This window comes from Electrona antarctica (genome assembly GCF_951216825.1).
Source record: "Electrona antarctica genome assembly, chromosome: 3".
NCBI lineage: Eukaryota > Metazoa > Chordata > Actinopteri > Myctophiformes > Myctophidae > Electrona > Electrona antarctica.
This window is the reverse complement of record NC_136808.1, coordinates 50657415-50684049: the sequence shown is the minus strand read 5'-3', so window position 1 is coordinate 50684049 and position 26635 is coordinate 50657415. Positions and strand designations below refer to the sequence as shown.

Genomic DNA, 26635 nt, shown 5'->3' with positions numbered 1-26635 from the left:
CAGATTGTATGTAAATTAACATACCGGTAGCAGTCTAATATGATCCGGGAAAGGGCATGGCCAGGTCAAAGGGCATGGCCAGGTCAAAGGACATGGCCAGGTCAAAGGGCATGGCCAGGTCAAAGGGCATGGCCAGGTCAAAACAAAAAAACATATTGCTTTGTTCCTATTTAATGTTGGGTACATAGTGTAGATCTGGACCTAATCATGATTACCTTTTTGACAATACTGCCTTTGGCTACTATTTGTATAGAATTTTTGTCGGACAGAAACCTTTTCTTTTTTATGTGTTGTACTGACTGTATGTTTTGTAATAATAATCAAAATCTACAAAGTAACTAGTAACTAAAGTTTTCAAATAAATATAGTGGCGTAAAAGTACAATATTTGCCACTGAGATGTAGAAGTAAAAGTAGGCCTACTGGCAATTGGAAATACTCAAGTAAAGTACAAATACCTCAAAGGTGTACTTAAGTACAGTACTTACAGTAAGTAAATGTACTTAGTTACTTTCCACCCCTGCAGCCGTCTGGAGGGTCTCCGGTTCGATCCCCAGCTCCTCTGGCTTCGTGTTGCAGTGTCCCTGAGCAAGACACTTAACCCCTGCTCCCACCCAGGGACGGATTAACCCCCACGAGCTCGGCCCCTGGGCCGGTCATTTTTGCAGGGCCCCCATAGCGCGCGCACGCAACATTTTCGTGTTTTTCTGTGTTTTTGTCATCTTTTCGACCTAAATTTAACTAAATCAATGGCCAATGAAGGGCTCCAGAAGCCCTTTTCAGGGCGTCAAACCTAGTACCGTGCGGTCCAATTTCCTCAAAGGGCCCCTGAGAGCCAAGGGCCCCTGGGCCACGGCCCCACGGGCCCCTGAGAGCCAAGGGCCCCTGGGCCACGGCCCCACGGGCCCCTGAGAGCCAAGGGCCCCTGGGCCACGGCCCCACAGCCCCCTGAGAGCCACGGGCCCCTGGGCCACGGCCCCACTGGCCCCTGAGAGCCAAGGGCCCCTGGGCCACGGCCCCACGGGCCCCTGAGAGCCAAGGGCCCCTGAGAGCCAAGGGCCCCTGGGCCACGGCCCCACTGGCCCAATGGCTAATCTGTCCCTGCTCCCACCCAGTGTGCCTCATGGGGCTGCACACCATGCTAACATTGTTTGGGTCAAATCATGCAGAGAAGTAATTTCTCCCACAGGATCACTATAAATACCCAATTTAAAAATAAAATAAAATGTCCATTCAAGAAATGAATAAACATAAATCTTTACTTGGATTATTAATGGATCTGTCAGCTTTCCTTCATGTGCCAGAGGAACCCAACCCGGTCCTACTGCCAGAGGAACCCAACCCGGTCCTACTGCGTCACACTGTGTTCATCCACTAGCATCAGGGGTTCCCAAACCTTTAAAATACACATTCATGTGGTGTCTCTAGTGGTGAGGAAAGTACTCTAATGTTTTACAGATTTTTCAAAAATAGCAGATCTACAAGCGCTATGAGCTTGTAGATCTGCTATTTTTCAATAGCTAAATTATAACATAATGTTTAAAACACCAAAAGGTGTTCCCGCCCAAAATGGGTTAATATAATAATAATAATAATAATAATAATAATATCTGGGGTTTATATAGCGTTTTTCATGAGTAGTTAAGAAAAAGTATCCGTAGTACTGCAATGTATTAAATATAAAAGGTATTAAAGTTAAATCTGACTTGCCTAAGCAAGCCTGCAGTGCAGATACCCTGTTACATGTGTTTTTCAGAATGGACAAAATTATTATAATTTTTCAATACAGAATGAGATATATGATATCGACATCGGTAATATCGGTTATCGGCCATAACAGCAATTAATTATATCGGATATCGATATCGGCCTAAATGTCTCATCGGCACATCCCTATAAAGTACAAATGGCCCGCCCGATATACCAGCTCACATCATGACGTGTTTTTTACTTTTTTTTTATTTCTTTTTATTGAATTGTTTCTAAAAGGGTTTGTTGTATTTTTTGCGGGAGGGTATTTTTGAAAATAAATGTAAGAAATTATAAGAAACATAAAAGGGGAATATTTACCCGCGACTCCAAAATTGGCCCCTACCCATCGTTTGGGAAATATGCATTATATACTGCTGGTTACACCAAGGATAGTAGTAGTAGTAGTACATTTATTTGTATAGCACCTTTCACAGAGAGGACTCACAAAGTGCTTTACATGATGCAATAAAATACAAGAAAAAGAAAACAAGGCAGATACAAATTGCTGTACGATTCAAATAAAATGACAATACAATTAAGCGTAATGAATCAATAAATATACGGTGAAACAGGAAAATCAGGTTGAACCATCTACAAATGCTTGTGCAAAAAGGAACGTTTTAAGGCTGTTTTTAAAAATGTCCACAGAGGGGGCAAATCTCAGGGCTATTGGAAGAGCATTCCAGAGTTTGGCTGCTACAGCCTGAAAAGCTTTGTCACCTTTTGTCTTCAGTTTGGTGGAGGGTGGGTCTAATAGACCCTGTTTTGCAGACCTGAGGGCTCTACTGGGCACATAACGATAGCGTGAAAAGGATTGAAAGTCTGTTCTCATACTACAGGACGTTGCATGTTTGAGAATATGATGGTCGTCTAGAAGTGAGTTGCTCTCTGCGCTGAGGTTCACCAGAGATGTCGGTGTTTATGATGTTACACACTTACATCTCAATAATTTATTGGACTTCTCCTCTCTGGGTTTTTGGGAGGAAATGGGAGCTGCCAGATGGAAGTATGGCTGAAAAAATACATGTGATGATAAGATAACACAAGATTCAGGCTCACAGCCAGGCTGAGCAATATGTGGCCTTAGTTTAGTGCACGTTGAACAGAGCTATTGAATGAACAGAGAATCTATACAATATGTGGCCTTAGTTTAGTGCACGTTGAACAGAGCTATTGAATGAACAGAGAATCTATACAATATGTGGCCTTAGTTTAGTGCACGTTGAACAGTGCTATAGTTTACTGCACGTTGAACAGTGCTATTGAATGAACAGAGAATCTATACAATATGTGGCCTTAGTTTAGTGCACATTGAACAGTGCTATAGTTTACTGCACGTTTAACAGTGCTATTGAATGAACAGAGAATCTATACAATATGTGGCCTTGGTTTAGTGCACGTTGAACAGTGCTATTGAATGAACAGAGAATCTATACAATCACAGTCAAGATAGAACCATCATAATGTGTAAAGATGACCAAATTCCAAAAGACAAATATTCAAACTAGCAAAGTTCTTAGTTAGTCCATGGACAACAAATTGGATATATATATACCCTTATCAAAAAAGCACTTAAAGCTGCAATCTAGAACATCTTAATGAATAAAACATAAAATAAACCAATCAGTATGGCAGAGTATGTTAAAACAATATAACTAGCACATCTGCACTGGTTGGAGGAGGTGAGGTCTTCACACAATAACATCTTAATGAATAAAACATAAAATAAACCAATCAGTATGGCAGAGTATGTTAAAACAATATAACTAGCACATCTGCACTGGTTGGAGGAGGTGAGGTCTTCACACAATAACATCTTAATGAATAAAACATAAAATACACCAATCAGTATGGCAGAGTATGTTAAAACAATATAACTAGCACATCTGCACTGGTTGGAGGAGGTGAGGTCTTCACACAGTGAGAAATGTAGATCCATGGTTTGGGGTTGGATCCCTACTGATTGACAAGTAGCCTGCCTGGAGCTCCTAAGCACACTGGGCCTCATGCGCCAACCGTTCTTAAGAAGTTCTTAAGAGGACATTTGTTCTTAGACCCCCTTAGGAAGTTTTTAAGAAGGTTTTGGGATCCCTCAATCTTTTCTTAGCTGTGATTTGTTCGTAGGTAAGAACAGAATCTACGCACACTGTGGAGCACTCTTAGGGTGCCTTTTTCGTTCTTAAGTGCAATCTGAAAACATAAAGGAAAAACAGCGCCATCTGCATGATGCTCAAAGTTTGGTCTGAGGACCTCAAGGGGTCCTTGAGGAAGTTACAGGCAGTCCACAGCAAAATATGGAACATTTTACCACTTTAATCCGATTTTATACTTTGAAAATAGCCAATCTACAAGCTCACAAACGCGTCCCATTACTGCCCATTTTGAGCTTGTAGATCGGCTATTTTCGAAACATTTTGATAAATCTTCAAAACATTTCCCTAGCAGAAAATATTTTCATATGGGGGTCTGCAGAATGCATGTCAATTTGGGGGTCCTTGACATGAAAATGTTTGAGAACCACTGGTTTAGAGTTCACAACCCAACCCAACGCACCATACCCACCACATAACCCCCACCCCATGCACCCACCATCACCCCCCCCCCCCCCCCCAAATCATGAAATACATTCATGATTATTGAAAATATTGAAATATTGAAATATTGAAATGTTCTGTTCACTTCAGTACCTCCACAGTATTATTGGAGTCTGGTGTTCCACCATATTTAGACTTTAGTTTAGGTATTCTTGACTTCACTCAACTTTATTTCTATGTGTGAGGTCCTGTGATTTCTGTGTGCTGCAATCACACACAGGTGTGACTGCAGGCAAGGCCATGGAGTCATGCAAAACCACACCCACCTGGGTGAACACAGGTAGGAAAGTGAATTCCCAATGCCTTATATGGGATTGGTGGGGCGGTTCCCTATGGTAATTAGGATGCTAATTAGGATATATGGGGCGTCTACCTATGATAATTTGAATGAACTGGCACACCCCTTCAAGTTACGAGGATTTGGATTCATCATCATAAGCACATGCTTACGAACAATTCTGCCTACTTAAGAACGTTTCATGAATCTGACTGGACTTCTCTTAGGAATTCACTTAGGAAGAAATGTAAGAGGAAAAGTTAGGAACTTATTGGCGCATGAGGCCCACTGGGCCTCATGCGCCAATAAGTTCCTAACTTTTCCTCTTGTGCCAGTTCATTTAATGATCATAGGTAGACGCCCCACATATCCTAATTAACATCCTAATTACCATAGGGAACCGCCCCACCAATCCCATATAAGGCATTGGGAATTCACTTTCCTACCTGTGTTCACCCAGGTGGGTGTGGTTTTGCATGACTCCATGGCCTTGCCTGCAGTCACACCTGTGTGTGATTGCAGCACACAGAAATCACAGGACCTCACACATAGAAATAAAGTTGAGTGAAGTCAAGAATACCTAAACTAAAGTCTAAATATGGTGGAACACCAGACTCCAATAATACTGTGGAGGTACTGAAGTGAACAGAAAATTTCAAAATTTCAATATTTTCAATAATCATGAATGTATTTCATTATTTATCTCACAATAGTCAACTTGGGGGGGGGGGGGGGGATGATGGTGGGTGCATGGGGTGGGGGTTATGTGGTGGGTATGGTGCGTTGGGTTGGGTTGTGAACTCTAAACCAGTGGTTCTCAAACATTTTCATGTCAAGGACCCCCAAATTGACATGCATTCTGCAGACCCCCATATGAAAATATTTTCTGCTAGGAAAATGTTTTGAAGATTTATCAAAATGTTTCGAAAATAGCCGATCTACAAGCTCAAAATGGGCAGTAATGGGACGCGTTTGTGAGCTTGTAGATTGGCTATTTTCAAAGTATAAAATGGGATTAAAGTGGTAAATGTTCCATATTTTGCTGTGGACTGCCTGGAACTTCCTCAAGGACCCCTTGAGGTCCTCAGACCAAACTTTGAGCATCATGCAGATGGCGCTGTTTTTCCTTTATGTTTTCAGATTGCACTTAAGAACGAAAAAGGCACCCTAAGAGTGCTCCACAGTGTGCGTAGATTCTGTTCTTACCTACGAACAAATCACAGCTAAGAAAAGATTGAGGGATCCCAAAACCTTCTTAAAAACTTCCTAAGTGGGTCTAAGAACAAATTTCCTCTTAAGAACTTCTTAAGAACGGTTGGCGCATGAGGCCCAATGTATTTCCCCTGTCTAGCAGGGATTGCCTCTTGGATGAGCAGTAGAAATGTGGTCTTTTTAGGACATAAAAGTTACGGATTGCAGCTTAACCCATTTTGACCTGAGATCAGATTCTAAAAATGTCTTCTACATCCTGACAGTTTTCTGAAAAAGCTATGTTTCCATGTCAGTTGTAATTCGATTTTTCAAAAATAGCAGACCTACAAGCTCGTAGCGCGCCACTCGGTGGCGCACTATGAACTTGTAGATCTGCTATTTTTCAATAGCTAAAGCATAACCTAATGCTAACACCAAAAAAAACTCTCTAAAAAGTGTTTTGCATACTGTATCCATAGAGCTTGACATCTCCTGCTAGAGAGAGATGAGGGAATATGGCCAATGTCACTCAGTGACCTGACTCATATCATGTCTGATTAAGATATTTTGGGTACTCTTGATGGACATGTTAATATTCCCACTCAATTATCCATGTTTGTATAATTATGTCCAATGAAAATGGTAGAAGAATGTTAGGAGATGTTTTGATTTCTCTGTCAAATTGTCAAGTTAAAGTATCATTCATGCTCTCTGAAGACCTGAGACCATAAGCTTGCACATAATTATGCACATCAAAGGAAGGATCAACATTCATATCTGCTTCAGCTGAAATGTTTAGGTCTGTTGTGTGCTTGACTGCTTGTAGATCGCTGTTTCTACTAGAGGGTCTGTCTGTCTGTCTGTCTGCCTGCCTGCCTGCCTGCCTGCCTGCCTGCCTGCCTGCCTGCCTGCCTGCCTGCCTGCCTGTCTGTCTGTCTGTCTGTCTGATGTCATCCAAACTAAAACTCTAAACATGGTCTAGTTCAGGATTTTCAAATGCTGTGAATAAGAATAGTGCTGGTTTTAGGACGGACGTTGTTGTGATGTTTTAGTATCTAAGTAACCGAAACAACAGCACCAGCTTCCTGTGACCATGCAGTCAAGCATGCTGACCATAGTGAATGAGCCCCTGTGGGGAGTAGTTGTACCAGTGGCTCTGTTTTCTACTGAACATACTTTACCCTGCCAGCTGAAGTGCGTGGCAGTGTATTGTAATCGGTCCCATATGTTTTTGGTTGTTGTTAGTTGTAAGCAAGATGACTTGAAAACAAATGGACAGTATATTTTGGTTGTTGTTAGTTGTAAGCAAGATGACTTGAAAACAAATGGACAGTATATTTTGGTTGTAATCCGTGATTCCAGACCCGGGTCCCTCTACTGTTCAGCTTTTAAGGAAAGCATATTTGGACAGAGGATACATTGCATTTGTCACCGTAACTTAAGTTCCTTAGTAGTAGAACATGTAAAACCTGCTTAATCATTATTAATTTAAACAAACATCCTGTACAGTATGCTTATTATACATGAGGAAGTAATGTAGTTGTTTGTCCAAGACCAAGGACCACCGTCGGAAGACTGTACTGTGTGTATCCTTGACACTTCTTATATGAACATGATGTAACTTGTTTTTTCTTGCATGACGTGTGCGTGTGCGTGTGCGTGTGCGTGTGCGTGTGCGTGTGTGTGTGTGTGTGTGTGTGTGTGTGTGTGTGTGTGTGTGTGTGTGGTGTCTTCGTGGGCTTGCAGCGTCAAGAAGAGGAGGGACACTTGTTTCTGGGATCTCCTCTTGACCAGAGAGGCCACGTCTCGGAGCAGTCCTGTGACCTTCAGTCCTGTGACCTTCAGTCCTGTGACCTCCTCCTTCTCCGTGCTGCTGCTGAGAGACCCTTTGTTTTCCCCCACACACGATCCCGTCCCACGTTGCCTCCTGCCATGCCCACCGTCCCTGAGGAAGAGGAGGATTCCCCTGAAGAGTTGGACAGTTCTTCTAGCTCACCCAGTACAGTAAGTACACTTAACCGTTCACTAGGGGTTTTTCATGATGCTGAATCCATTCCAAGCATTAGTTTTGCATAAAAACACTCATTGGGCTAAATTTGGCCATAGCAACACATTTTGGCAAGTTGCTATAGTACCTGAGATGAAAACTATAAAACTATAAAATAATTCTCAGTAGAGCTGGCTGAATGACTTGAATGTCTTGAATGACAGCAAAGTCATTGATCGCAGATCAATGAGCTTGCTGTTTGTTTGTATGGATGGCTACCTAACCAGCTTTACTCTCCCGAGAATGTTGTCTTCAGCTGCAGTTGGTCATAAACACAGGCCAGATAAAACATCTGTGTGGAATGGAATGGAGTTCTGTAGCCTAATGTCCGCGGTATGCCAACATAAACATAAACGTTCACAAATGTTATCCAGCAAACGTGGCCTTTCTGCCGTTTTTACTCTCAGAGGGATTTCTTTTATTAGGTTTTGAATCTAAAAGAAGCTCTTAGAGGAGCTCTCTGTGAATTAGTGTTTGATGTTATTCTGTTATTTATAGACTTCTCTTTGATGTCTGGACAAGGATTTTATGAAATAGAAAAGGTTTTCATTTCATTTCACATCATCGTCAGGAGATCCTTTTTTGACCAAAGACCTGTGAGACAGTATTGCTCAGTATTTGTGTACCAGATGAACGGTTTGTACACTGAACATTATCATCATTTACCCCAGTGTGGATGTGGTTTTGTCTTGTTCTTTTCCTCCTGGAGATACTGATGTCTAATTTACACTTCAGTGTACACCCCCCCCCCCCCCCCCCCACACACACACACACACACACACACCCCCCCCCCCCCCCCCCCCCCCCCCCCCCCCCCCCCCCACACACACACACACACACACCAGAGAGGCCACAACTCGGAGCAGTCTGGAACACACACACTGGAACATTTTTTGACACTTCTTTTCAACACTTCGACACGAGTGCAGAGCAAGAACTGTCTTTGGAGAACTGTTCCTGAATGTACCACAGACAAACTGACACGGAGCAGCCTAGGTGCTTCACTGAATACCGACCCATTACAGAAAACCACAAGTTTATTTCTTGTTCTTCTAAAAGCTTTTCAAAGCCACCATTCTTTAAGTGAGTGGCTTCTTTTAACCTTCCACCAGACTTCACCTCATTCCTTTTATTGTCCCTGGCAGCCATGGTATAAAGCTGATACTGATAGAGATGAATTGTGATGTCTTTATAACCTGTACTTGTATTAAAAGCTTAAGAAAATACCTCTCTGAAACCTACTAGAACTGCAAGTATAACCATAGATATACTTAAAAATCACACCCGTGTGAAGTGAGGGGCGCTCTTGTCGTTGTACATCATCCAATAAAAAAGGAATATACTTCTTCATTAATTAATTAGTCAACTTATGATATTATCTTTTAACCATGATACAATGTTTAAAAAACCCTCATCTTTTGTGTGTGCGTTTGTGTACGGTTGTAATGCACGTAACTCGAGAACCGTTTGGCCCTGACTTCAAATTCGACACACGTGTTCCACACCCCCGCAGGGAGTGCAGTGCCCGGTACAACAAAAGGCTCTGCTCAGGCTCTGCCAGTGGGTCTAATCAGCCTAAGTCTCCTCACCTGTGCAATTTCCAGCCTCTGCCTCAGCCAATTGATTGCCATGGCAACCCCACACCAGCTGCCAATTGATTACTTAACCAGTCCACTTTTCACAGTCAGTTTGCACTCTTCACACAGGCAGACAGACAAATAGAGATCTCCATGTGGGACACAGACAGGTAATTGATACAATTTACAATTTACAATTTAGGCATTTAGCAGACGCTCTTAATCCAGAGCGACTTACATTAAGCAAGAACAAAAAGCATGGGAATACATCACATATATAAACAGCATTTATCAAGAAACATGCGTAAGCTAAGAACGTAACTAGAACATATCGATATATAATGACACTATACATATAAGCTATACATATATATTATACTATGCTGTACTGTTATTGTGCTGTCTACATGACATTCTATAAGTCTGTTTCAAATGCTATCTAAGTCTAAAAAAGTGCTGTCTAAGGGGGTAGGGTAAGTGCTATGGGCCATGGTGGAGTCTGAAAAGGTGGGTTTTCAAACTACGGCGGAAGATTGGGAGTGATGCTGCAGTTCTGATTGCAACAGAGATCTCCATATACAGTATGGGAACAAAAGGGACAGACAGATAGTTAAAACGGGTGCTATGACAAGTTGACAACGGGTATTATTAGGTTCCCAAGTTGCGTCGTTCCCATGTAGGCCGGTAGCTGACGGGCACGTAAAGGTCTAGTATGACCTAATTTCATTGTCAATGGCAAAATATGAGACTTGTGAGACGGACAAAAGCTGTAGGAGGATCTATACCCATCTACAATATACAATATGTAATACCCGTAAGACGCCTGAGGGCGAGAAGTGACTTTGTCAGATCAACATATCCGCCTGGGTGGCAGCAGACTGCTGGGTGAGCGCTGGCGCTTTGGAATGGGGGGGTCAGATCAACATATGTAATGAATTCTGTACTGGCCATATATGGAGCGTGTCTTGAGTGTATACTGGGTTTGATGATTGATGAGGTCAGATCAACATATGGAATGTCAGAACAGGTCAGCTCCATATATGGAGATCTAAGGGTTTGAGGTTTGAGGTCAGATGTAGAGTTGCTGGCCAGTATTGATGACATCAGAGATCTCCATATATGGGCTTAATATTGATGACATCAGCGATCTCCATCCCTGATGATGTCACGTGATGTCACGAGGGGTCATGCCTGGGGGTGACTGACTGACTGACTGACTGACTGATGGGAAATGCACGATGTCATAGTAAATGCGACCTGCTGTCGCAACGATCCTATAATATAGTAAGCTATACTTTCCGTGAGACCTGAATTACTTCTTTTCCTAGCTTGCATAATTGCCATAACAATAACCACTTATTACATTTTTGGATGTGCTACCCATTTTTTTTTTTAACAATATCCACATTTTGCATTCTTCTTAATGTTGCAGTATTCTTAATGTTCTTACATTCTAACATCTTTGTTCGTTTCTTACTGTAACTGTATAGTACACACCGGGAGAGAGTCAAGCGGTTGTCATGACTGCCCCCACCATTGTGTTCCCACAGCAGGCTACGATTGTCCAACAAGAGGGACATCCATTAGAGCAGGCCAGGTACTGTTCTTTCATTTAGAGCACAGAATCAAATATGGATTGGATCATACATCCTAAATGGATATGTATCCATATCCATCTAAAGGCTGGTTCTCACAGTGAGGTTGAGAAGGTTGCAGGGGGTCCCCAGGGGGTCCCCAGCAGGTTGCAGGGGGTCCCCAGCAGGTTGCAGGGGGTCCCCAGGGGGTCGTTTCCATCTGGTTCTGTTTTCTGCGTCTTCCTCTGTGACTCTCGCCACCTGCATGTCGTCTCTCACCACATCCATAAACCTCCTCTTTGGCCCTCCTCTTACCTGGCAGTTCCATCTTCAACGTCCTTCTCCCAATGTACCCCATGCTTTTCACATGTCCAAACCATCTCAACCTCACCTCTCTTGCTTTATCCCCAAACCTTCCGACCTGGGCTGACTCTAATTTAGTCATTTCTGATCATCTCTTTCCTTGTGACTACTAATGAGAAACGTAGCATCCTATATTCTGCTACCTCCAGCTCTGCCTCCTGTCTTGTTGTCAGCGCCACCGTTTCCAATCCACACAGCATGGCTGGCCTCACTGTGTCCTATTCATCTTCTCTCACTCCCCATTACTTTGGATAGCTAACCCCATGTATTTAAACTCACCTCTGCCACTCCACTCTGTTCCACTGTCCTCTCTTTTCATTTTTCATTCCTCTAAGCAAAATTAGTTAATATAGCATTAAAATCACTATATGCATACAGTATGTACAAGCTCACAACGTAATATGTGTAAGATGTTTCTGTTACATTTGAACAAGATTAATATTTTATGGGAAGCTCTGGCCAAATACAATAGAGCGTCACAGTCCCGCCCCCTTTCATGATGACGTGAGACCCAGAAGTGAATTCCCCGTTCATTTTCTCCATAGGCTTTTCAAAAAGTATTTATTTAAAGACGTTTACACCGCGGACAAAGCCAACTCGAGTTGTGACAAATCACAACAACAAACACAACATTTTGGACTGAACAAATAATTACAAAGAAGAAAAACAACAACAAAAGTGTTGTAACCTGCCGTTTTCTTCTTCTTTCTAATTATTTGTTCGTCCCTGTCACGTTCCGTGACATGTTTTGGATTTTCATGTGTTCCTTGGTTTTTAGTTAGTTAGTGTTTTACTTCTTGGTGTTACTGTGATTTTGTAGTCTGTATTTTCCTTGTTTCTTAGTTGCATTTCTGCTTTACTCTGTGAACCTTTGTTTTGTAGTCTTATTCTGTGCCTTCCTGTCTGCCCCTGTAGTTCTGTTCCTGTCTTGTCTCACTAGTCCTGTGATTGCCAGTGTTTCCACCTGTGTCCCCCTTGTTCCCCAGCCTATCCCAGTGTTGATCGTCAGTGGTGTTCACCTGTGTCTAGTTATCCCTTGTCTATTTATATGCCCTTGTGTGTTCAGTTCTCTGTTGAGTCGTTGTTTGTAGTCGCTGTGTTCAGTCCTGTTTTTGAGCTTACGTGTTCCAAGTATTAGTTTATTGTGTTTCCTCGTGCCAGTTCCCTGTTACCCTGCTTTGTTAATAAAACCTGGATCTTGCACCTGAATTCTGCCTCCGCTACTACTGTCTGCACTTGGGTCCTACACCTTCTCTGCCCGGCACTGTGACAGTCCCGAAAAATTGTGTTTGTTGTCATGATTTGTTCGGGCCGAACAAATGATTAGAAAGAAGAATAAAACGGCAGGTTACCCTTTTTTTGTTGTTTTTTCTTCTTTGTAATTATTTGTTCGGTCCAAAATGGTGTGTTTGTTGTCATGATTTGTCACAACTTGAGTTGGCTTTGTACGAGGCTCAAAAGGTCTTTAAATAAATACTGAACGGGGAATCATTTCCTGGGCCCTGGTAGGGGGGCGGAACTGCGACGCTCTATTAATTTAGGGGTCCTTAACATGAAAAAGTTTGAGAGTCACGTGACTGCTCTAAGAACTTTGTAACATGGTTGTCTCTCTCCCAGACCACACAGTCCCAGAAGTCGCGTGGCCAGGAAGTCCTCCTCTGCAGCACCCATTACCACAGTTGGTGAGTAAATGGAGCAACGACAGCGCACTGATTTTATTCATGAATGAAGCCAAGTGGTCTATTAATAATGTAACTGTGATTACCCCGGCCTAGACAATCACAATATTGATTCTGTCCTGAGATGCGCTTATCAGGTTTATTAGAGTCCAGAACCCAATAATTGCATTGATGTTACACCAACATTGGAATGAGAACTTTCCCCCTAGGGCGTCACAGCTCTCTTGAGGTCTTAATTAATTCTTCTACAGAAAGAGGCAGTTCTGTTGTCTGTTGACTTTAATAGCAAAACATAGATATCAAAGCCTATTTAACCAAATCATATTTCATAGCATATTATTTAACTATGAGATTTAATAAATAGAGTTAAATTAACACTGGGGATTTTATTGTGCACCTTCCCCTTCATTAAGAGTGATTAGTCTCATCTAATGAATGAATGAACAAATTAATGAATGGTTTATTTCAATCTATTCAGTTAGACAATTACATAACGTTTTTTTCTTTTTTTTTAAAAACACGATCGAAAAGGAATAGGCAGAAGCTTATAGCTTATTTAGGCCTATCCTTAACAATTTAGGACTAGTACAGGGTCTTACAAAACAATCAACATTTAGACAAAACATAAAAGCAAGACAAAAAGAACAAACAAGACAAACAAAAAAATAAAATAAAAATAATAATACCGTATGGTATTATCCAATATCGCCTGTTTGAGCCTTTTTACACTTTGTTTTAAATTCTCGGGCAAGCCATTCCACAGCTTCACCCCACGAACAGAACAGAAATGTGCGTGTGTGACGTAATACTAAGGAGAATAAAAGAACACAGTGTTCCCATCATGTGTTAAACACCACAACCCATAGTTCAGGAAACATTCACCTTAATGTCTAAGTTTGGTCAAAAGTGCCACAGCACCTTAAATGATGGAACTCTTTGTGTGCTGTGTTGTCAGTTTAACTACTGTACGTATATGCTATCTTCCCAAATATCTGAGATGCTTGTATTTCATTTGATTGATGTTGTGTCGTCTTATTTGAGTGACTCATTTTGTGCCAAACACTAAACACCTGGTGAGAAATCAACAGGCTCACTTGCATAATGCTCCTTGGCAAGAGCTCTCGATCTTCACCATGGAAACGTTAAATGTTAGAGAAGCAAAACCACAATAAGAGTTTACAGAGAATGATCTGATCCTCTCGGTGTGACTCTCTTTGTAAAGAATACAAAATCACACCTGTGTGAAGTAAGTGGTGCAACTCTGTGTGGGGCCCCCCGGGGGGGGGGGGGGGGGTCACATGACTTCAAGTCACATGACATCACAAGTTTACAGGTATAAAAGAGTGGGTGAAATTATTTTTTCCGTACAAGCTTTATACAAACTGCTGTTACAAAATAGATGCTCGTAAGAAAAGTAAAATGGCAAATGACAGAACAACAATATCAAATATACAGTACAATAAGGTGTGTGCGTAAAATTAAATAATACATCTGTTAATTAATGTTGCTGTATCATTATGCCAGTTGTTTTTTTTGTAATTTTTGAATACATATTTGAAGATTTTCAGAAAACTTAGGTCAGCATATACTGAAGTATACTGAAGTAACATGGTGTGGTTAAGCTAAAAGTACATGCTAACTGAAGGAGAACAATCCGTCATTTATTTTGCCCATTTAAACAGTCGATGAACAGCCATAAGATTTGGGAGGAAACGTATTAGTTGGCCAGATTAGACCACACAAATATTTATATTATGTTTGACCAAAATCACTGAATTACACTAGTCAACTTTACATGACCAGACATCCCCAGTAATAATAATCCATTCGAATAAGGCATTACCATACACCAGTGAAATTATAGTGAAACAATTTCTGTGATATCTACTAAACTAATTACCTCCATTTTTCTGCAATCATAAATTACGTCTATGTCTATTTTGTGTTCAGCACTGATAAAGAGCTAACTATGGCTAAACCTACATAAAACTGTACTCCAGGCCTGGGCCGTGGCTCAGCGGTCCAGGCACCTTGGCTGGTAATCCAGTCTGGCAGTGTGCCGCGGGTTCGACTCCCGATCCCGACGGCCTTCACTGCACCCCCCCATCTCTCTCCCCATTTCCTGTCAGCCTACTCTCTGTCCCTCCATAAAATATATTAAATAAAGGCGAAAGCCACAAAAAAACATTACAAAAAAAATGTACTCCAGACAACCAAGCTGCACGGTCACAAGCCAGAGCCCAGGCTCGTACTGTACTCTGCTTCCATTGGCTGAAGTGGCCATTGACTATAGCGTCACTAGCCAATTGTGATTGGCAAATTTACCGGTAGTTGTTCGTTCAACTGAGGATACTATATTCCATAGTCTGGAGGAATGATTGCTCTGCGATTGGCCATTGTTAGGCAAGCCATCAAGACTGGACCCACTGGTCCAGCACGCTGGGCAAGACCTACGCTGTAGAGTCTCTCTCTCGCTCGCTCGCTCTCTCTCTCTCTCTCTCTCTCACACACACACGTGTACACAACAAGTGAGTGCGTGTCGTCAATATTAAAGATGATTCTGGTGATTGAATTATTCTATATTCAAATGGTTTATTGGTGCTTCTGATTGTGTCATGGGTTTTATATTTTATATGCTCCGTTTGCTATATGCCTGAGGCTACAACACTTTGGTCAGCTTCTGTTTTAAACGTGCTATAAATACAGATGTTTGATTCTTCAACAAAACTAGCATCTCTCAAATTATAATAATATAATATTGAAAGTCAATAATGATAGTAGCTACTATTCTAAAAAACACACCATTTATAAATTGATATATAGGCCTATTGTGGGAAGAAAAACAAAGTGAGCCATTTGAAGCCATCCATGATCATGCCTCATTAACATTAGAATGGCCCCATAGTAGTAGTAAGTAGCCTTGCCGAGCCATGGGGCCCATAGGGCAGGAGCCTATCTCCTGTTTCTGTAGCGTGAGGCAGCTTGATGTACAAGTACACCCCCTGGACATGACGCTAGTATGTCGCAGGGACTTACCCCCAATCCAACCCTTGATGCTGAGTGTCAAGCAGGGAGGCACTGGGTCCCAATTTTAGAGTCTTTGGTATGACCCGGCCAGGGATTGAACCCCGGCCTCCCAGTCTCAGGGCGGACACTCTAACCACAAGGCCACTGAGCTGGTTTTTAATGGCCCCATGCACCATAAATAAGAGTCCAGGTAATACAGTTTCAGCATTCATTCACCTGAAAGCTACCTGACAAGACACCACTGACAACTGCTGAGAAGACACTGCTGCTGTGATTCAGATTCAATATGCTGCCGAACAACAAGAAGAGAAAGTTTGAGGACGAACGCCGTGTATTCAACCCTACTTGGAGAGAACGCCGTGTATCCAACCCTACTTGGAGAGAACGCTGTTTCTTCTACGAAATCAAATGCAAGCCTACATGTCTGATATGCAATACGGGAGTTTTAGGAAAGGAATACAACTTCAACCGCAGATGTAAATGTTTGCTGACAGGTGATCAACAGCTGACACATAACAAAAGCCACACATTACTGGCTTTACTCTCTGTCTTAGGTTGTGACCAGGCTTTTCTCTCTGCCTTAGGTTGTGACCAGGCTTTACTCTCTGCCTTAGGTTGTGACCAGGCTTTTCTCTCTGTCTTAGGTTGTGACCAGGCTTTTCTCTCTGCCTTAGGTTGTGACCAGGCTTTACTCTCTGTCTTAGGTTGTGACCAGGCTTTTCTCTCTGTCTTAGGTTGTGACCAGGCTTTACTCTCTGCCTTAGGTTGTGACCAGGCTTTACTCTCTGCCTTAGGTTGTGACCAGGCTTTACTCTCTGCCTTAGGTTGTGACCAGGCTTTACTCTCTGCCTTAGGTTGTGACCAGGCTTTTCTCTCTGTCTTAGGTTGTGACCAGGCTTTACTCTCTGCCTTAGGTTGTGACCAGGCTTTACTCTCTGCCTTAGGTTGTGACCAGGCTTTACTCTCTGCCTTAGGTTGTGACCAGGCTTTACTCTCTGCCTTAGGTTGTGACCAGGCTTTACTCTCTGCCTTAGGTTGTGACCAGGCTTTACTCTCTGCCTTAGGTTGTGACCAGGCTTTACTCTCTGCCTTAGGTTGTGACCAGGCTTTACTCTCTGCCTTAGGTTGTGACCAGGCTTTTCTCTCTGCCTTAGGTTGTGACCAGGCTTTTCTCTCTGTCTTAGGTTGTGACCAGGCTTTACTCTCTGCCTTAGGTTGTGACCAGGCTTTACTCTCTGCCTTAGGTTGTGACCAGGCTTTTCTTCGCAGATGAGTAAGCCTGGGACCGAGGCTACTGGTCCAGCCAAAAATGTGTTCTTGTGAATGCTAAAGTAATGGTTACTTTATAAAACAAAACCCAAAACGCAACAATCTACGTTAAGATGTTCATGATGTGTGTGTGTGTGCTCTGTTAGACAGCACAGGTGTGTGTGTGTGTGTGTGTGTGTGTGTGTGTGTGTGTGTGTGTGTGTGTGTGTGTGTGTGTGTGTGTGTGTGTGTGTGTGTGTGTGTGTGTGTGTGTGTGTGTGTGTGTGTGTGTGTGTGTGTGTGTGTGTGTGTGTGTGTGTGTGTGTGTGTGTGTGTGTGTGTGTGTGTGTGTGTGTGTGTGTGTGTGTGTGTGTGTGTGTGTGTGTGTGTGTGTGTGTGTGTGTGTGTGTGTGTGTGCTCTGTTAGACAGCACAGGTAATGATGTGTGTGTGCTCTATTAGACAGCACAGGTAATGATGTGTGTGTGCTCTATTAGACAGCACAGGTAATGATGTGTGTGTGCTCTATTAGACAGCACAGGTAATGATGTGTGTGTGCTCTATTAGACAGCACAGGTAATGATGTGTGTGTGCTCTATTAGACAGCACAGGTAATGGTGTGTGTGTGTGTGCTCTGTTAGACAGCACAGGTAATGATGTGTGTGTGTGTGTGTGTGCTCTGTTAGACAGCACAGGTAATGATGTGTGTGTGTGTGTGTGTGTGTGTGTGTGTGTGTGTGTGTGCTCTGTTAGACAGCACAGGTAATGATGTGTGTGTGTGCTCTGTTAGACAGCACAGGTAATGATGTGTGTGTGTGCTCTGTTAGACAGCACAGGTAATGATGTGTGTGTGTGTGTGTGTGCTCTGTTAGACAGCACAGGTAATGATGTGTGTGTGTGTGTGTGTGTGCTCTGTTAGACAGCACAGGTAATGATGTGTGTGTGTGCTCTGTTAGACAGCACAGGTAATGATGTGTGTGTGTGTGCTCTGTTAGACAGCACAGGTAATGATGTGTTTGTGTGTGCTCTGTTAGACAGCACAGGTAATGATGTGTGTGTGTGTGTGTGTGCTCTGTTAGATAGCACAGGTAATGATGTGTGTGTGTGTGCTCTGTTAGACAGCACAGGTAATGATGTGTGTGTGTGCTCTGTTAGACAGCACAGGTAATGATGTGTGTGTGTGCTCTGTTAGACAGCACAGGTAATGATGTGTGTGTGTGCTCTGTTAGACAGCACAGGTAATGATGTGTGTGTGTGTGCTCTGTTAGACAGCACAGGTAATGATGTGTGTGTGTGCTCTGTTAGACAGCACAGGTAATGATGTGTGTGTGCTCTGTTAGATAGCACAGGTAATGATGTGTGTGTGTGTGCTCTGTTAGACAGCACAGGTAATGATGTGTGTGTGTGCTCTGTTAGACAGCACAGGTAATGATGTGTGTGTGTGTGCTCTGTTAGACAGCACAGGTAATGATGTGTGTGTGTGTGTGTGTGTGTGTGTGTGTGTGTGTGTGTGTGTGTGTGTGTGTGTGCTCTGTTAGACAGCACAGGTAATGATGTGTGTGTGTGCTCTGCTAGACAGCACAGGTAATGTGATTGACCTGCTGAAGGACCCGCTGCCTGAACTGCAGCTGTCTGCTGAGGAACGACAGAAGAACCTGGAACTGCTGGAGCAGGCCAAGAAGGTCAGCGATCGCTTTCTGACTCGCCGTGGACGCAGATCCACCAGCAGCCTCACAGAATCACCCACAGGTACTGCACGCACCGTGGTCTCTCACAGAATCACCCACAGGTACTGCACGCACCGTGGTCTCTCACAGAATCACCAACAGGTACTGCACGCACCGTGGTCCGGACCGTGACACACAGAATCACCCACAGGTACTGCACGCACCGTGGTCTGGACCGTGACACACAGAATCACCCACAGGTACTGCACGCACCGTGGTCTGGACCGTGACACACAGAATCACCAACAGGTAACGGCACGCACCATGGTCTGAACCGTGACACACAGAATCACCAACAGGTAACGGCACGCACCGTGGTCTGAACCGTGAGACACAGAATCACCCACAGGTACTGCACGCACCGTGGTCTGGACCGTGACACACAGAATCACCCACAGGTACTGCACGGCACGCACCATGGTCTGAACCGTGACACACAGAATCACCAACAGGTAACGGCACGCACCATGGTCTGAACCGTGAGACACAGAATCACCCACAGGTACTGCACGCACCGTGGTCTGGACCGTGACACACAGAATCACCCACAGGTACTGCACGGCACGCACCATGGTCTGAACCGTGACACACAGAATCACCAACAGGTAACGGCACGCACCATGGTCTGAACCGTGAGACACAGAATCACCCACAGGTACTGCACGCACCGTGGTCTGGACCGTGACACACAGAATCACCCACAGGTACTGCACGGCACGCACCGTGGTCTGGACCGTGAGACACAGAATCATAATGTGATTATTTGGGCCACTTTATTTCAATCTCAAAAGTTAAACTAATGCTCTCGAGTGACCCTGATTTTTGAGTTTTGCCTACCCGCTCCAATGACTGGCCGGTTTGGAGTACGATCAGCTGCAACACCGCTGAGTGACCTGAAGTGGCGCTGCTGAGCAGACAAAGGGGCCATTCACACTGAGCACTATGGGCCCTATCTTGCATCAGGGGCACTTTATCCGTAGTTTGGGGATTTAGCATTGTGTAAGAGGCGTTCCCCCTTAACTGTCTCAGTGCCACAGGACGCCTTTGGACGCCTCCCCCTGGTGGCAGAGAGTGCCAATGGCGCCTTTGGACGCCTTTTTGTTTTTTTATTATTTATGTTTTTTTATCCATATTTTGAAAATTGCTCTAATCTGCATGTCAGGTGATGACATGCACACACTCGGTGGCAACGGGGGCCAAAACTGGTGTTCACCAGGTGGCACACTTAAATCCTTAAAACACCTCCGCTACCCGTTACATTATGCTAGGTGTGGTTTGGGCGAAATTACACCCATCTAGCCTTTAATTGCCTCAATAAAACCACATTTGGTTGACATAACTATCATCTACGTGTTACTGATTATGGGGAATTTTAGATTATTGTAATCTATTAAATATTTGCTGCATAATATGGGGTGATGAAACTGAACAAGCGAATTGCGCACAATGCGCCTTCGCACAACTTCTTTGACTAGACAATTACACACAATGGGCACAATGACACTGCTGATTATAGGAACATTACAATCACAGAGATGTGTGGAGAATTAAGACAGAACGAGACCTGAACTGTGAATGTTCTGCGTCGAGGCAGCTCCAAATCAGGAGCGCATATTCTTTTATCGGCTTTTGTTGGCAAAATGTATAGTGGGTTGTGTGGCCGCAAGATAATGTTTACGCATATTGGAAACTGGAAGCTCCTAAATGCGTAATTCACAGATAATATTTAATGCTTGCGGGTAAGGAATGGTATACGCTAGAGCCCATAACTGCAGCCAGCCAAAGGTGTTGTTGGGCAGCCTGCACCTGAATTTTTTGTTTTTGTTTTGTTTTTTGAGGCTATGGTAGACAATTTCCTCCAACTGTTCCATCTCATGTATGGGTGGCAACCCCTTTATGTAACCATACCTTTCAAGACGGGAACCCATTTTGGTACAGTACAGTATATAGCAACATACATGTTTTGTAATTTTTTTTCAGAAAACTTAGGTCAGGATTTAGAAGACATTTTTAAAATCGTTCTTATTACTGTAGGCTATTATTTAAAATGACACCATTCATTCGGAGAGTGAATAGTGTCATTTTGAGTATCCCAACATCTGTCATGATGAATGGATCGTAAATGGTAAATAGAATTAAAAATGTACATATAATCACAAAGAGCCAACTCAGTATATAAGAAGGCAGGCCCGTAAAGAGCCTAAGGTGCCTGGAAAGTTAGTCAACCTAACAGACTGGCTCATGAATTTTAACAATACATGTTAAAAAAAATCCATGAATGAATGGATTAGTATTTGGTTGGAACAGACCCATCTTGTCTTTCTGGCATAGTCACATTCTCCAATAGCCTTTTTTTGGGCTATTATTTGGCTGTTATTAATTTAGCCTACAGTAATACTGTAGGCTAAATTAACCCATTTTGGGCGGGAACCCCTTTTGGTGTTAGCATTATGTTGTGCTTTAGCTTTTGAAAAATAGCAGATCTACAAGCTCAAGAACGACTGACATAGAAACATAGCTTTTTCAGAAAACTGTCAGGATGTAGAAGATATTTTTAGAATCTGATCTCGGGTCAAAATGGGTTAAGTCTCTATTTTATTACACACATTATAATGTGTGTTAATGTGTCTTAGGTGTGCCTGGTGGTTCAACATGTGTTATCCTAGGGTTGCCTGGTGTTTCAGCCAGTTAGTGTACAGATCCTATATGCTCTGAGAAAGCACAATCTAGTCTCTGCTCTTGGCTTCCGGTCTTTCTATATTGATAGCTGAAATGAAATACAGAAAAACACATACTGTATGCCTGATTATTCTCTTAAAGTTAAGATAGATGGCATGATTACACAACAGATTAGAGTGAGTGAACTGTGTTGTCTTTTGTCCACAGGTCTCACTCCAACCCCGACTCCATCATCCTCTCCTGGGCCTTCAAGAAGTAGCTCCATTACATTGGCCCCTCAAATTGGTATGTACTGTAGGCTGTCATTTTATACACAAACAGTTTGCAATTGCTCACCATTGTATCAGATGAAGAAAGAAAGGGGTCTCCGCACACTCAGAACGGTGCAAAATCTGAGTATATATACAGTATACTGTATTATATATATATATATATAAAGACAAGCTTACGGTATAGACCTTCTTCAGGCATCTGTATGCTATCAGAAAGATATACAATTTGTCCTCATTCTTTCAGCAGCGGCACCCTCAGAGGTGACTTATGTGAACTCACAACCTGTCAGTCAGGTAAGAAGAGACGTTTTATTTGATACGTTCATTAGACAATATAATATACCAAATAAATATCCTTCTTTTGTGCTTGTGTTTTTTTTCTTCTTTTTTTCATCTCACTGCTTTATGGTCACCCCTTCTAGCATCTGGAGGTTCCATCCATGAGAGAGCAGCCAGATATCACGACCCAGGAACCAGAGGTCAGAACAGCAGACTCTTTCATGATTCTTTCACTAGGATGATGACGTATTGTTGATGCCATCAGAACCAGATCAGTAATGCTATCTTATCTTACTACCCTCAGAGTCCCAGACTGTTGGTGGACTGGAAGCCTAATGAGAAAAGGAAGGTGTCTTCTGGCACCTTATCACCCCGCTATGCTGTTCAGAAGGAGAACTGTGATCCCTGTGTCCCTAAGAAGAGCCCTGGTCCTCCAGTGGTCAATAAAGCAGACGATGCCATTGGCCCGGGCCGAAGTCCTAGTCAAGCCCCTGCCACGGGGGTGGCCAAGCCTGTTCCTCGACCGCCTGCTCAGCAGGCCCCGTGCACAGCCGAGATCAAGACCATTCCGTCCAAGCCTGTTTCTCGGCCACCTACTCAGCAGGCTCCCTGTACAGCCGAAATTAAGACCATCGGGGCTTTCCCTCCACTGATGAGAGCCGTCTCCTGGGACACTGTGGGCTCCCTTAATGCCAGGAATGGAGCCCCTGGATTACCTCCCACGACAGAGGAGACTTTCTCCTTCTCAGACCGGCCCAGAGATGGTCCACTCAAGTCCTCAGGGTACAAGGACTTTCCAGCCCAGCCTGTCGGTACACAGAAACTGTCAAAACTCAGAGAGGTATATAAAGGTCATGTGACCCTTTATTATCATGTCTGGCTGTAGTTTGGAGTAAAACTAAATTAAATTGTGCCTGGAAATGTTTTTTTATTATTAATTCTTGTCCATTCTCTTAACCATAACAGCTGTTATTAAATTGTCAATCTGTCCTAATCCTGACGCAGGAGCACAAGCTGATACGGAACCAAAGCATCGGTGGGGAAAAGTTACCAGACTTAAGTGAAACTACTGAACAGGAAAGAGGTACGTAGGTGGACTTGGTGTTCTGTTATATGAACTCTGAGAGTGAAAATGGACCCATCCAGTTTTATACTTGGATTTGACTGTGTATGATAGACAGAATATAGGCTACTGTACTGTGTATGATAGACAGAATATAGGCTACTGTACTGTGTATGATAGACAGAATATAGGCTACTGTACTGTGTATGATAGACAGAATATAGGCTACTGTACTGTGTATGATAGACAGAATATAGGATACTGTACTGTGTATGATAGACAGAATATAGGCTACTGTACTGTGTATGATAGACAGAATATAGGCTACTGTACTGTGTATGATAGACAGAATATAGGATACTGTACTGTGTATGATAGACAGAATATAGGCTACTGTACTGTGTATGATAGACAGAATATAGGCTACTGTACTGTGTATGATAGACAGAATATAGGCTACTGTACTGTGTATGATAGACAGAATATAGGCTACTGTACTGTGTATGATAGACAGAATATAGGCTACACTGTACTGTGTATGATAGACATAATATAGGCTACTGTACTGTGTATGATAGACAGAATATAGGCTACTGTACTGTGTATGATAGACAGAATATAGGCTACTGTCATTTATATTAGTCAATTAAAGGAGCTTACCCTTATATAGTTTCTAACCTAAACTGGAAACCAAACTAGAAAATGATCATAGGGTTGCATACCCAATTAAATAGTATGTCACCACAATGTGCAATTTTTATCAGCTTCACGAATATTGTATGCTTTCTATGTCTATTCTGATCATCCCCCTACACCGGCTACCGCCTACCCCATTCGGCTACGCATGGTACTTTAGCACCTCAAAGGCTTTAAATAGTCACTGAAGACCCCCCAACTGTTTACTGTACATATCTTTCTTTCTTTTTTGAGTGGTGCAAACCACTCCAACAACTGGCTTTGTTAGTACCCGTGTGTGTGTGTGTGTGTGTTTGTGTACCTGTCCCTCAAAAGAATGAGCATGGTTACTATGGTCACTGACATTACGTCAGACCACAGCTGATCAGGCTATATAAGACCTTGCACCACTCAGTTCACACGGGTGTGATTTTGTATTACTACTCGTATGGTTTTTGCATATTAATATACTATATTATTGTTTGGCCATAAATGTCTCAATGAATTGAATACACAGGAACTTAATGGAAATAAACCCTGGGATTATTTGGGTTATCCTTTTAGCATTCCTTTGTATAAATCTGTGCCACTGTGCCTTTTTTTTGCAAATCAATCAATCAATCAATCAATCAATCCGTTCAGAGACAGTCGTACATCAGAGACTAGACAATGAACTGCTGTTTTGAATTTGCAACAGTAGATGGCATGATTGTTAAATAAAATGTAGGGGATGTTAAAGGATTATAAATCCTGAAATGTTGTTATTTCAGAGATGTTCATGGATTGTCTGTCCGTCTGTCCACAGGTTTGCTGGCCTCTCCAACCTCTCCCAGCCCTGAAGAGGCTCGGGAGAAATCAGACGCTATGCCAAACATCTCAGACGTGATGCTGAGGAAACTCAAACTTTACCGGGGTCTGCCAGGCTGGTGTGTAACAAGTTATACAAGTACTTTAGTTTACCTTTATCTGACAATAAAACAAAAGAAATTATCCTCGCATACAGGACAAGTCTTGGTTAGTTTTCCACTGTTCAACCCATTCTTGACGGGAACCCCTTTTGGTGTTTTAACTAAGCATTATGTTATACTTTAGCTATTGAAAAATAGCAGATCTACAAGCTCATAGCGCGCCACCGAGTGGCGCGCTACGAGCTTGTAGGTCTGCTATTTTTGAAAGATCGTGAAAATGCGGCACAAATCTTTGAATATATATTATTTCAAAGATTTGAACCCTCACTGGTGAATCTGCATACAGAGCTCTCTCCCTCCCTCCCCTCCCTCCCCTCCCCTCCCCTCTCACCCCTCCAAATCTATCCATCACTAATTACTAACTAATCTTTGATCTTTTTGCAGTGCACCCCCACTTACGGAAAAAGAAGTTGAGGTTAGTACTGTATCTGAATGGATCATTCTTCATTTTGTTTTACTATGTTTTGAATGTCCGTTGATTAGGAGTGTAATCTAAACCCAAACCCATCCATCCATGTCTACATGTGACACACATGATATAGACTACGTGTTGTCATGCTGCAACCATAAACTCATTAACCCATGTAAAAAAAAAAAAAAAAAAGGTTTTGCCACCCTCTACTGAAATGACACCTCTGCACTCAGCAGGGTTTGGTCCACAGGAAACGGGCTCTTAGTTCCTGATGGGGACCAATGAGAGAGTGTCTGTGATTTCCTGTCTCTGAGGAACGAATACAAACATGACTGAGCCTGTTTGGCAGAGTTTGGCAGGCCTCGATCCTGCTGTCTGTCCCCAGGGGACATCATGTGTCTAGATTAGGACAGTCAAAGGTCATATATTTCCTCTAAACCCTCTGAACCGTGCATGTTAGATCCGAGGTTAAAAAACTCCATAGGCTGGCTTTGATCGCCTCGTCAGAGCATTGAGAGGTACTGTATGAGGGTACTTTGTCACTCTGGCTGTGATGAGATACTATTCCTCAAAACTGTTCATATATACAGCATGTACTATATATATATATATATATATATATATATATATATATATATATATATATATATATATATATATATATAAAACATATCCTAGACATCTCGACATCTCAAACCTTACCACACTTTATCAAAAAGCTACCCAAACTGTAGGGGAGAGCTGTGGAGAGCCTGGCTATGCGAGACTAGGTCCATAGATATTAAAACCTATAGATTCCTCATTCACCAATGGTTTGGAGCGACGTGTATCATACGGAGTCGCAGGGAAAAGGTGGAAGTGGTCAGAAGTGCGCTGGAAGTGTGGAAGGCATGCTGCCACTCAAGTGACTACTGGCCAATCACAGTGCGTCTTTTCCCGGATGTAGGCGGAGCAGAGCCGAAGGAGGCGTCTACCTTTCCACAGTATGTCTATGGATTGGATAATCCCACCAGTCCTATGCATATGCATATTAGACTTACTTATATGGCACAGTGGACCTAATAATAATAACAAAATATAACATAGAACATCAGAATAGCATTTTGATGATAGCAAAGAGATCTTAAAACGTTCTATACCTTGAGTCAATGTCACTGTGGAAGGAGATATAAGGTGGCGAACTTAAAAGAGGGTCCAAGGCAGCTCTGTCCAGTAGAAGTAGAAAAATCCTTT

General features: G+C 42.8%; 1 protein-coding gene across 6 annotated transcripts in view; it reads left to right on the top strand.

Annotated features, from left to right (window-relative positions):
• Window positions 1-26635, top strand: part of mrvi1 (murine retrovirus integration site 1 homolog) — a 58682-nt gene that overhangs the window by 10773 nt on the left and 21274 nt on the right. For 2 of the 6 annotated variants that reach the window (XM_079497079.1, XM_079497080.1), the window contains exons 3-13: window positions 7560-7817; window positions 10928-11034; window positions 12992-13056; window positions 18903-19076; window positions 21941-22018; window positions 22250-22299; window positions 22428-22484; window positions 22589-23125; window positions 23290-23368; window positions 24828-24948; window positions 25375-25405. In XM_079497079.1, the coding sequence (XP_079353205.1) occupies window positions 7746-7817; window positions 10928-11034; window positions 12992-13056; window positions 18903-19076; window positions 21941-22018; window positions 22250-22299; window positions 22428-22484; window positions 22589-23125; window positions 23290-23368; window positions 24828-24948; window positions 25375-25405 (1371 nt within the window). In that variant the 5' untranslated portion in view covers window positions 7560-7745. Of the gene's footprint in view, window positions 1-7559; window positions 7818-9527; window positions 9608-10211; window positions 10323-10927; window positions 11035-12991; window positions 13057-18902; window positions 19077-21940; window positions 22019-22249; window positions 22300-22427; window positions 22485-22588; window positions 23126-23289; window positions 23369-24827; window positions 24949-25374; window positions 25406-26635 lie in introns of those variants that run through there. The other 4 variants (XM_079497075.1, XM_079497076.1, XM_079497077.1 and 1 more) reach the window with 4 other exon arrangements.